At 42.7% G+C, this 13,133-nt stretch overlaps 1 protein-coding gene across 3 annotated transcripts in view; it reads left to right on the top strand.

Annotated features, from left to right (window-relative positions):
* LOC126235779 (uncharacterized) overlaps nt 1-13,133 on the top strand; it is a 269,602-nt gene that overhangs the window by 231,151 nt on the left and 25,318 nt on the right. The window contains exon 7 of one of the 3 annotated variants that reach the window (XM_049944584.1): nt 10,505-10,801. The exons of 1 other annotated variant lie outside the window; for it this stretch is intronic. In XM_049944584.1, coding sequence (XP_049800541.1) covers nt 10,505-10,561 — 57 coding nt within the window. In that variant the 3' untranslated portion in view covers nt 10,562-10,801. Of the gene's footprint in view, nt 1-9,977; nt 10,451-10,504; nt 10,802-13,133 lie in introns of those variants that run through there. One more of the 3 variants, XM_049944586.1, reaches the window with a different exon arrangement.

The raw sequence follows: 13,133 nt of genomic DNA, 5'->3' as shown, positions 1-13,133 counted from the left end.
CCCCTCCGTTGTGGTTGTACCTACGGTACGGCTATCTGTATCGATGAGGCACGCAAGCCTCCCCACCAACGGCAAGGTCCATGGTTCATGGTTAGTCTCTGCATAATTCGTCATGTTAACCGCAGTCGACACAAACTTTAACATGAACAAAGTCTCTCAGAATACATTCAGTAAACCATTATTAAAGCATCAGTAAATCCATAAGGCTTAAGAGGAATCAACTGGTGTTCATTAAAATAAAAGTATGACTTATATGAAACTTATTTAAACTGAAGGAAAAATTGTTAAGAAAACAGCGTCCACTTCCAAGCCTCTGTTGTCAACAAAACAAAATGACGAAGCGGTCCTAGTTACACAGGCATTCCTGCAGAGCGCGCTAAGGAAGTAATACGATAGTGCACGTAGCACCATCTGTTGGGTTAACGGAGAAATTCAAAATTCGTCATCTTAGGCTCCTCGTCAACTTACCCGACTCTCCCCTATCACTGATTCATCCTACACTGTGATAAACATATCAGCAAAAGTCAACCAGGTGCTATCATTCTCGTCCCAGTGTGAGTCGAAAAATCTGAGAACCCCTTGGTTCCAAAAGATTCAAAAGCTCCTGAAGCAACTTTTGCCCAAGAATTGCAATTCACATATTGTGTTGAATGACAAGCAGTAGAGGTCAATGTCATGCTTTTCAGCATCGTCACAAATTTTGTAATCCAGGTGTGCCGTGGTGGCGTGGAAATCATAAGGCATGTTTGGTTGGGTTTAACTCTAGGAAAGTTGCAGAAAAGCAACGAAGTTTTTAGTTGTCATGCTCGTTTTTGGAGTCATTTCACTTACTGATCCAGCAGGGATATAGTCCTCCCAGCCTTTATTTTTTCGCATCCCTGAGTACAAAATTATTGGAGGAATGATCGTCATGTTCTTCTCCCACTATACGAATTCGTGAAGCCCACTTTTAGGTTAAAACTCTTGTATCCACATGGGGAGACAAGCGACATCCTTTTTCATCCATATTTAATAAGTTCTGTAAGTGTGAAGAATCATGTTTGCTGAAGATTTTCTTCAGTCTTGCGAAATGAACAGGAACTATGAATTATTTTAATTTTTTAGTCCAGGTTGGGTACAGTCTTTGACTTTTTCATCATGCAATTTTAGGGCCACTCCTCAAAAAAACCTGTCTAACCCGCTATGACGAGCATTCTCTTTAAAACTGTTTGGAATGTTTTCTTGACAAAAACGAAAAAATTGAGTTTAAGAAGACAAATGGAAAATTTTATGGCGTAGTTCTTCTTGCTCGTGTGTCAAGGTGGATTTTCCAACCAACTCCGACTTCTTTAATAGGCCATCTTTCTCCAAATAATGACGTGACGTACATCTAGGTATGCAAAACTTGTTGTTTGCTCCCATGAACTGAGAACTTCCAACTGTTCACACCGCTCACTGCCTGAGACATGGCTTTCTCAATTCATACTCCCATCTTCTGTACGTTTGTCAGACATTTTATATCTGAAAAAAAGGTCTTAGGCGAGAAATTTTGTCAGGATAAGAAATGAACTTGAAATGGGTATTGCGCATTCGCTATGGTTACATGGTGGCCTTTCAGGAGCAGGTGAGCGTTTACAAATACTGTCTGATTATGAACAACTCGTAAAAGATACACCATCAAGCCCAACACCAAACAAATGAGGATTAACAACATTATAGAAAAAATATAAAACAGGCAACTGACGCCATGTTGCCCCGGATGGATGGGAAATGAGCAGGTGACACAGTAGGAGATCCACTAGATACTACTGCCGTCCAGCGGATTTTTGGGTTAGCTAATTGATGATCCGGGGGTGGCCAAATCAGGAAGAACATGGTGATAACCAGGGCACCGACCTTATTCGTTAAGTGCCAGAGTGGTAAGTCTATTTTCCCCTGTTGTATTCCTCAAATACATCTTCAGTCTGCTTAATGTACTGTAGTTCCCCTCTGGTGTTGCTGTTATCAGATCGATCACTGGAACTATTGTAAGAAGCTCTTCTCTATTGGGAATCATCTCTTTTTCACATCTATGTAGCATTTCAGTGATAGGTGACTTCGTGTCTGGAAATTTCCTCATTTTTCTTTTCCATAGATATTCACAATGTGTTTTGTACAGTGTTGATGAATGCACCATGTTCAAGGATATCTTCATAAAATTTGATCAAAGTTTCAATATAGTTTATGTTTTCTGATACAAACACCGAATAAGCATAGGTAGAAAGACTATTTTTATTAGATAAAAACCTGCTCCTTGTCTTGAAATCACGCCATCAAATAATCGTTGCAACCCTGTAGTCCCGCCATTCTCTCGATTCGCTACTGATCTTCGCCGTCCGACAAGGCAAAGACCAATTATTACATCGAAACGGGGTTCTGCGTGACTCACATTTACATTTTCGGACATAATTGAGTTGGTCAGTGTAGAAAGGAACTATGTCACTTTTTCTTACTTTTCAGTATAGACAAGAAACTGTCTTATTGTTAAATTGTTTGGCAGATTGCACTGAAATTTTCTACAGTTGTTGCACGCTGATCATACATACTGCGAATGAAAATAATTTAATGTATCTTCTAAAAGGAATATTGAAAATTTGTAACATTGTTCCTTTCTCCATTCTATAAGGGAATTCAGCACTTTTCATGAGTATAAAACAATCAAAAATACACATTTCTGGTCTAAAAGTCAAATTTATTGATTAACTAATGGAAAATTATCTTCAACTGAACATGAAAACAACTACTTCATAGAATTCAAGGTTCTGGATAGTTCATAATTTATCATAGTGAGTTATCACTTGTAGTCGGCCTTTTCAATGTCTCCTCATAACAAATCTCAGCGTTTTCTCCATGGATGTACTTAACCAGTTTCTGAATATCTTCAATTTTCTTTTTACTGATTCTAAACTTTTTTCCATCGAATAGCCTTCGCAGCCCAGTGTGAAATGAAGCTAGTTTAGTTTTTTACCAGATAAAAGGTGTTGTGTTGGCTGAAGAGCCAACACCGCGTTAGTAGAGGAGGCCGAAATGCACACGTTTTAGCTCACGCAGGCTTGCGTGAGGAGGGAAGGACTATACTGACGTGAGGTATGATTCACAATATTATCTGTTCAGAAGACATACAGTAACTGAAAATGGCGCCTTGCTAGGCCGTAGCAAATGACGTAGCTGAAGGCTTTGCTAACTGTCGTCTCGGCAAATGTAGACAGTGAACCATCGCTAGCAAAGTCGGCTGTACAACTGGGGCTAGTGCTAGGTAGTCTCTCTAGACTAGAACTGCCTTTTGGCGGCGCTCGGTCTGCAATTCACTGATAGTGGCGACACGCGGGTCCGACGTGCATGAAGTCGAAAGCTAGTCCACCAGTGTCATCACCGCCCAATACATTCTTGCATAGAGTAGATCGAGGGAAGATACCATAATTATGGTTTGGAGGATCAAAAGGCGAGTTAGAAGTGGAGATTCAGGATCAGCACTGAAATATTGCTCACTGATGAGATTTTTCTATGTAAAGGCCAGTTGGCGTTACGAAACCATTAGTAATTATATGCATATTTAATTTTTTTTATGAACAGTATCATTTAGGTATCTCACCCCAGGCATCGGGGTGAGATGACAGTTATATTGCAAGGAGATTTCAGCACTAGTTTTGTGCATTTATGATACAACATAGCTGCATAAGTAATTCAGAAACCAAATTTATTACGTTTGTAAGGAATAGAATACAAAACAAATATATACATATCTGTCGGCGTCGTACCGTTCATCCGGAACCATAACTTTACCTTAATAATGATCCACTCACTGTAATGAAGACGTATCAATTCTTAGGACTGGTTTTCGACGCCCGATTGACTTCGCTTCCTCACCTTTGTCAGCTTAAGTGGAAGTACTGGCAGCACATCAATGCCCTCTGCTGCCTGAGCGACACCAACTGTGGTGCAGATCGCTCTACGCTGCTGCAGCTCTACAGAGCCCTTGTTCAATCCCACCTTGACTATGGGAGTGTGGTTATGGTTCGACGGCGCCCTCAGCGTTGCGTTTACTCGACCCAGCGCACCACTGTGGCGGTCGACTAGCGACAGGAGCTTTTAGGACGATTCCGGTGACCAGCGTCCTGGTGGAAGCTGGGGTCCCTCCATTGAAGGTTAGGTGTGCACAACTGCTCGCCAGTAACGTATTACATGTTGGTAGTTCTCTTGTGCATCCGAATTACCGTCTCCTTGTCCCACCCACAGTGGTTCATCTTCCGCATCACTGGCCCTGGTCGGGGCTTACAATTGCAGTTCGCGTCTGATCCCTTCTGTCTGAACTGCAGTCCTTGCAGTTACCACCTATACTTAAGGTCCATTCACGTACACCTCCATGGTGTACACCTAGGCTGCGGCTCCGCCTGGACCTGTCACATGGCCCTAAGGACTCAGTTAACCTTGCAGTTGTGTGCTTCCACTTCCTGTCGATTCTTGATATGTACTGAGGCTGTGAAGAAGTTTATCCCAATGACTCAATGGCTGATGGCCACGTCAGCTTCCCGTATGTCCATGGAGGACACACTGAACAGCATTCCTTGCCTGATGGCTGGTTGCTATACCTCGTGCTCTTGAGCACATCCGTTCATGCCCTGGGGAGTCATTTCTTCTGTGTACTGACTCCTTGAGTAGTCTACAAGCTGTCGTTCAGTGCTACCTTCGTCATCCTTTGGTAGCAACCATACAGGAGTCAATCTGTGCTCTGGAACGGTCCAGTCGTTCAGTGGTGTTTGTCTGGACCCCAGGTCATGTCGGAATCCCAGGCAACGAACTTGACGACAGGCTGGCCAGAAAGGCTATGCGGAAACCGCTTATGGAGATCGGCTTCTCTGAACCTGACCTGCGTTTAGTCTTACGCCGCAGAGTTTTTCGGCTTTGGGAGACGGAATGGCATAACAGTATGCACAACAAAATGTGTGTCATTAAGGAGACTACGAATGTGTGGAACTCTTCCATGCAGGCCTCTCGTAGGGAATCAGTTGTCCTCTGCCGGCTCCGCATTGGTCATACGTGGCTAACACATGGTTACCTCTTCTGTCGTGAGGACCCACCTCGGTGTTGCTGTTGTTCACGAATGACAGTCGTCCATCTCTTGGTGGACTGCCCTCTTTTAGCCGCTCTGCAGCGGACTCTTAACTTTCCCAGCACCCTACCTTCGGTGTTGGGTGACAATGCCTCAACAGCAGCTTCAATTTTACGTTTTATTCGTAACGGTGGGTTTTATCATTTGATCTAAGTTTCCGCGCATGTCCTTTGTCCCTCTGTGTCCTCCACCCTAGCGCTTTTTAGGGTTAAGGTTTTAATGCATTGCAGAGTGGCTGGCTTCTTTTTATTCTCATGGTCGGCCAGCCACTGTAATCTGCTTTCTTGTTTTACTCTCTTTGTTTCTTGCGTCTCTCTTTTGTTTTCTTGTCCTCTTTTGTTCCTTGTAATGTTTGTTACCTTTTCTTCGCTCTTGTGGTTTTATCCTTTCTTTCCATTTTGTGTTGTACATCTCGTTTGTTTTAGTCACCCCCTTGTGGCTTTGTTTTATTCGGAACAAGGGACCGATGATCAAGCAGTTTGGTCCCTTCCCCTCTTTTAAACAAACAAACCAACCAACTAACCTTTGCAGATTGGCAAGATGAGGCATACCTTCTGGCACATTCCGCTAAAGACCAGGAGGCGTGGTCTACCCCGTTCCAGTCTTCCTCTGTTAAGGACGCTGTCAAGTACAGATGAAGCTGTAACAGCTCCCTTGCTACAACATCTAATCTGTGGCGCATATCTCGGGTCCTCTGTCTCACCAGTGCCATGCTTGCTCTGCGTTTTATCTTGTTCGCCGATCTGGAGTTGATGTGATGATTAATTTTGGCAAATAGTGGTACCACTTCTCCATCTCGACATATCAGCAAAAAACTGAGAGAACTCAGCATCCTCCCGTTCCTCTGTCGAAGCTTGTCCAGCTTCTTGATATTCTAGTACATCTCCTCCCCACAGAGTCTTCTGATGTAACTCTTCAGGCTTTCCTGGCGATCAAATGACATCTTGGGTTGTCGAGTGTTCTGCCGGATATCAGGGTCGTTCTTGCACGATATTTCGGTAAGGTAGCTCGTAACCTTCATCAGGTGCGACCTGAGAAGGTCGGTTCTCTGAATAAGGGTTAGTTTTCACTAAAAAGTGAGGTGTTGCAGGATGTGGGTACTGCGATGTTAGCATAAGTCTGATTAAAGTTAACCATTTATAATCGCTCATTTGGAGATAGATTGGGTCGAAAGTCGAATGAAGGGTAGTGGTGTGAAGGCCAGAGGAAAAAATGTGCCAAGGGAAGAAAACCTCTGCGATAGTCAGGTTGGGTTGTAAGAGCAATAGCGGATGTCTTGCTGACTGCGATAGGTCACGCAAGAAAGGGTTAAGTTAGAAGCGGATATCATGCAAGCGGATACCGTGTCAAGTCATACGTTCGTCATAAGAGATCAGTCTGTGATGGTGCTGCAGCACGGTGTGTTGCGGTTTAGGCTGTGAGAGCCCCCTGCCGCGCTGCATCAGTGGTGACTTGGCACGGGGAAGTCCCAGTTCGCCCATCGCTGTCTGGTGGGCGAATGTCGAAGCCAAGCGCTCGGAGATGTGCGGTCGCGTAACGGCACCGCTCCTCACTCATTGGCTGCGCTGACAGGCTCAGTGAGGGCTGCGGTTGAGTCTTCTCTGTGTTGCGGACGACGTAGCCCAAGCCCTTGAGCGTCCTGATCGCTCTGGGAGCCCACTCGTTGGAGCAGAGCTGCTCGGAACCGATGGGCTTCTACGTTCTTGCGGCGGCACCCGTTTTCTTCTTTGGCGTGTCCGTCGCGCTGTGGTTTTCCGCCGGCTGCTCCATAAGGGGAGCGGCGGCAGGTGTCTTTTCTTCACCTATGGCGTCCGCACAGATGTCGTGCGCCAGCTGCGAGCACAATTTCCGCAGTTGGCTGCTTGCCTCCTCTGTCTCTGCAGACAGGGTGGCCTAAAAATATGCCCTATCTGAGTCCATGGCGGCTTAGAAAGCCGCAATCGCCTCCTCCGCCGCGGCCGCCAGCATAGCACGCATCTCCCGCACTTGTGGCGCCTGGTGTGCAACCGCCGGCGGCCGGTCCCCCGTGCCATTCTCACTGGCGCGGTATTCCAGCCGCCTGTTGGCAGTGAGAGCTTTCTTCTCGCTTTTCGGTTGCGTCTTCGGCGGCGCTTCAGGCGCCGTCGTCGCGTCTTCTCGGTTTGCGCCTTGTCTCCAGCGCAGCCGTCGCTGGCGAAAGCCGGGCAGCCACGCCAGTGTGCCACATGTAGCCCACTGTAGCGAGCACAAGTTGGCGCCTCTTCTCATCGCCTTTCACAGGCGCGGGTGTCGTACGCGCTGGCGCACTTTACGCACCGCGGCGAGTTGCGGCAGTATTTAGCCACATGCCCTTCAGCTTGACACTTGAAGCACTGTGGCTTAGGATCCATGCCTAGGGGGGAGAGCTTCGACAGTCACAGGAAAGCCTAAGAGCCTCCTCATCCCGAAGATGTCGCTGCCATCCGTCGCAGCTTCCACTACGACAATGTACAACGGCGACCTCTTCTTATTTGTCCGGTTTTGCAGCTTAGTAGTTGCACCCCAGAATCCAGTACTTGACAGCCCATCTTGGACCGTCTTCTCAACACAGATCCAAGGCAGCCTCTGATCAGGGCTTGGAGTGCTTCTCGCGCTATTTCGGTGCGGTCGTCTTCTCCATAGTAGGTGGATAAACAGTGTAGATGGCCACAGTTCTCTTCAGTGCGCGGTGGTCGGCCACACTCGCTGCCTGCAGCTGGACGATGGCGTCTGAATCCAGAGACTCAACACCTACCTCTTCCCTGCAGCAGTTGGCTATGATATCATACATCTCTGCCCATGACCCTCTACTGCACTAAATGTGCAGAGAGGGGACAGGTGTATGATGTTCGTCGCGCTTCCGTTCCGCACTCCTTGTGGGTTGTGGTGTCGAAGACTACTTCTCTGTGTCTGCCTTCTTCTGCCCATTCTGTGGCGCGAGGACACGACGATGGACCTGGTCCGGTACGTACGTCTGTGGCCTCCCCCCTCCACCGGCGGTTGCAGGCGTTCCCTCTGCGGTCCGTTCCCGCTCACTGTGACCTGCTGGAGCGCTGCCGTTCCGTTTTCCGTCTGCTGCGGTTCTAGGCTTTCCCTCTGCGGTCCTCGCCCAATAGACCCGCTTCTGGGTGCTCCATCTTCGGTCTGGAGCGTTTGGAGTTCTGTCTGGGTTGCCAGAGCTGTTTAACTGAGACCAATTTTAACTGACGCAACAATTTACAACTTGTCATTCCAACCAGTTTTCCATCAAATGTCAGTCTAACAGATGCATGACTGAAAGAGCTTTGAAAACCCCACTTTCACAGTAATATGTGCCAAATGAAATCTTATTAACAAAACAATCAACTGCAAAAAAAGGGTACAGTTCAAACATAATAGAGAGAATACTTAGTACTTTATGAGGAAGGCATCTTGTAAAATAGCAACAATTTGGAATAAACAGAACATAGGCATCAGTTTATCAAAGATGAATAGATATAGATAGATTCTCTCCATACGGTTAACATGACAGAATAGCTAGTGGGAATTTACAGTGTTGTACAAAAAGTACTGTATTGCTCAAACATGAGGAACCTTCGAAATTAAATTCAATGAAGGTGTGGAAACACTCCAATTACATAAACAAAATATACAAGGTATTGTAAAGCATCTTCACTCAATCACTAAGCGGTATACATTACACAACTCTGTAACCCGGGTGTGGACCCCTGAGGAGTTTGCTCAGTATAACAGAAACGTAAGAAATATATGAATATCACAGAACAACGCTGTTCAATTACAAAATTATAACTCAGTAGAGGAAAATTAAAACAGGATTTAAGAAAAAACGTATTTCTCCGAAAAACCCACAATTGCAGTATGTCCCTCATAAAGACAATGAAGGAGTCAATATTGTGATGTGGTTTTTCCACCATTTTATAAATGTCTTGTTGCTTAATCTGTAAGATGTAGTCAAAATAGATTTAGTTCAGAAATTATGTACAGTGTTAATGCAGTTTACAGAAGTTTATAAATGTGTTATAGTTAATGTAAGCATGTTTTCCAAAATTGTATTTTGTATGGTCATAATAGGTGTTGTTACTTGTGTCCACTGTAACATATATCTACAAATAAATAGTGGAAAACACTGGTCATGTATCTGTACCATTTGCTACAAACTCATACTAAATCCATAGAGTATGTATAGAATATCATTAAAAGTTATATATGAATCAGAAAACCTTTAAAATCCATTTGTGAGATTCTCTTGCCATTGAAATAGAGAACATTATCGTAAATACCAAGTGTTTTTTGAAACTGTTTCTTTACAATACATTATGAGGAAACTTCCTGTACAAAAATGTGTATTTAATTGCTTTATTTGTTCATGAATTATATGTAACTGAATTAATGTAGAGAAATGCAAATCAAGTAGTCATAATATTGTGAAGATTGTGATAATTCTTCAAAATTCATTGTAAACTTTAAGGATGAACTCATCAGAGGCTGGTTGCCATGTTTTATTTGTGTTTGAAATAATATATTGCAGTGGTCAATATTGACTGAAGCATATTATCTCAAATTAAAGTAAAACATTGTAAGAAATAAATTAAGTGCTTTGTTTTTTGAAACATGGATTTTATCTAGTACCACTCATACAGAGAAATAATGTATAAGAAATATTTTGGATCAGTTAATATGACAATTTTCTGAGTAAATTCATCAACCTTTATATGCCTACCAATACTGAAGCAAAAAAAACCAATAGAATGAAATGTCGCTTGGGAATTATTCATATACCTCATTATTTCTGAAAAGTTAACTTATTCGTTGTACTGTTATATATGTGTGTTGTGTGTGTTTCAATTTACAGATGGACGACATCCTGTATAATAAACCAAATTGTTTAGACATATGAGATGAATAAATCATATTGCATTTCCATCATTTGTAGAAGAATCACTGCTTTTGAGTTATGCAATAAACTTTTTTAATGGGTTAATGGTTTCGTTAGTAAAGGTAATGAATGACCTATAAGGTTGAATGTTGTTTTTTCAGTAAATCTAATGCATCTACATTTCATTTACTGTTTCTTTTAGTTTATGCACACACTGACATTAGAACGTGTAATTCATTGAATTCAGTGACATAAATATGGCTGCTGTACTGCTGTGGTCTAAGGACATCATTTCATTTTTGTTTGTATGCGGATTAATAATGTGTCAGTTACTTTTCATTTATTTGTGGAATGCTTTCGTTGTTTTTGTTTTGTACCACCTTTTTCTTTTTGATGAGGGAGCAGTGGGCTTTAATGTTTAGTTTGTAACATAGCCTCAGATTTTTTTTTACTTTCCCTGAAATAGTGTTTTCTCTCTCCCACATAAAACATTTTGATTACAGATGTCAACCATCTCATCGCTGCTTGTGTTTGAGGTTACTTCCATTTATTCCATATAACAATGTTGTCATGTACTGTATAGATTGTAAGTGAATTGTTCACAATAATCTTCGACATTGCCTAAATATTATGAAGGAGCCAGGGTTTATTGCTCTTTCTTTCTTAGCTTAAGCAAACTGTGATAATATTGTGTTGTCACCATTTGTACATCATTTAATATTGTCAGTCCAAAGTTCTAAAAGACCAATTATGTGTAATTTTTGTTTAGTTATTTGTGTTTATCGATTTTTTACCTTGTGTCAGACAACTGGGAAAGGTCTGTATACATATTACTTTTCTACCATGTTGTAGCCATTTAAATCACAATTGACTGTAACTTACATTTATTACAAGCAATAAATATAATTACGAGTAATTGTATTGGAAACTGAGTGTAAAGAATTCAAACACCTTTGAAGAGTCCTCTGCAAGGTACGTAGCTATCAGCCTAAAATCATATATTGAATTAATCCTTTTTATACTGAAGCTAAATTGCCCAGATAATAATTCTTCAGTATAATGGTAAGTGAAAGTATGATAAGTAAGCCACCACATTGGTCTTCAAGTTAATGCAATGAGAGATTTTTAAATGCAAAAAATTATGTACTCAGCTTTTTGAGTAGTTTATGCATGCATAAACCATTTAAAGTGTGAGCCTTATTGTCTGTCTGTGTTACAAAGAACTCATTTACGTTTGCATGAGGCTGCATCGATTAGTTTTTGTGGAATTCACATTAAGTTTACAATAGAGGTAAAGGTAAACACTACTGAAGAATCTTGTCTGTCAAGCAAAACCACTCTGATGCAAAAAAGGGTTACAACAACAGAGTATCCTATGAAAAGTCTTCTGTGAAAGTGGCTACAATAGTGATAAATTTCACTGGCCGTTTCAGATGGGGCATACAAGTAAGACACTCCCAAAGATTAAAGCTGGTAGCATCCATTGTTGGCATTTCGCGTTTGCTGGCAAGGAAGGTTCGCCACCTTAACATTAAATCGGCGTTCAGGCTCCCAGTACAAATATAACAACTGATGAGAAAGCCATTAAAGGACGATCTAGAACTTAGTGTGTGTGGTATATGTAAAATACCATGTGAGTTTGGCTACTATTGCATCAAGAAAATACTGTCATTGTAGATCAACATTGGATATAATAAAGAAATTGTTTATGACTCTACTGTCTTCAGAAATCAGACATGGCAGAACATGCTTTTGGAAAAATGGATAATATATTACATTCTGTGGGCGCTCTGTTATTACAGTAAAAGTTGGGTCCAAGTTGTTTATCAGATTTGAGCAGCATAAGAGTAGTGCTCGTTATAAAACAAGTCTTTAATGATATGAAACGAGTAAGTGCAACGCTTGCCTTTTCCCTGAATTCTTAATATAACTGATCAATGAGTTTTACCATTATGCACAATGATAACGCCTTCACTGTGATCTAACAATCTCCAGTGTGCATCAGGTTATATTTATTATTAACCATGGAAAAGTAGTAGGACAATGTGAAGGATCTTGAAATCTAAGTCAAGACTGAAATTAACGGATATTCAGAGAAAGCGAAACAAAACTGCTCATCTGTGCAGCTCACGAATTGAAAGTTAATGTCACAGTAAGATGCTACAAACTATATCCAAATTAAGCAACACTTGTTGCTTGACAGAGTAAGCAAGTAACGAAATGCTCAGAATATGGATCGCACTGCTGCAGTTGTGGTACTTACATTTCCCCAAAATCAGCAAACCATGCGCCCATCAGCACCAAACGTCGGCCACGAGTTCCTCATGATGGGCGGCAATCAAATGGCCATGGAACGTAGATCTAGCTACACAACTCTACTCTAAAAAAATCTCTATGTCGAGAGGATAACTCAATGCTGTTGCCAATGTGACACGAGAATATCACTTGTGTCTTGAAAAATTGGGGGACGCTGCAGGAACTTCCCACACTAGGTGTACAAATCGCTGTTCAACATATAACAGGTTGGTAGTGGGATGGAGCAGTGTCCTGTCAATTTGTCGGCTTCTTCACACCAAGTGTGGTGTAGGGGTATATCAAATTTTGGTGCGAAAGCAACAGACCTTCCCATGCTGGTCAGGCAGTTTCTTGTCCTTTGATGTCCGAACAGAACAGATAAAAATTTCAAATGGTTCAAATGGCTCTGAGCACTATGGGACTTAACATCTGAGGTCATCAGTCCCCTAGAACTTAGAACTACTTAAACCTAACCAACCTAAGAACGTCACACACATCCATGCCCGAGGCAGGATTCGAACCTGTGACCGTAGCGGTCGTGTGGTTCCAGACTGAAGTGCCTAGACCCGCTCGGTCACACTGCCCGGCTGATAAAAATTTCATGCTCATTTATTCTCTGCGGATGGCAGTGGTGGCAAGGCGCCTTCCAATCAGGGCAAGGAGGAGCACTGGCTCCGCAGCCAAAGGGACAAAGCAGGATGCAACCTTACTCCCCTGAAAACTGCCCAGCTCCCAGGGGACTTTACCCTTCCTAATGAGATTCACTGATCGCTTGCTGTGGGAGAACACCTTCCCAGTGAGAAAAGTCCAAAGCTTTCGTCCTAGCAGATTTGTCCA

The sequence above is a fragment of the Schistocerca nitens genome, chromosome 2 (assembly GCF_023898315.1).
Source record: "Schistocerca nitens isolate TAMUIC-IGC-003100 chromosome 2, iqSchNite1.1, whole genome shotgun sequence".
Taxonomy (NCBI): domain Eukaryota; kingdom Metazoa; phylum Arthropoda; class Insecta; order Orthoptera; family Acrididae; genus Schistocerca; species Schistocerca nitens.
The sequence above is the reverse complement of the archived record's forward strand: the minus strand, read 5'-3'. Positions and strand labels throughout refer to the sequence as shown.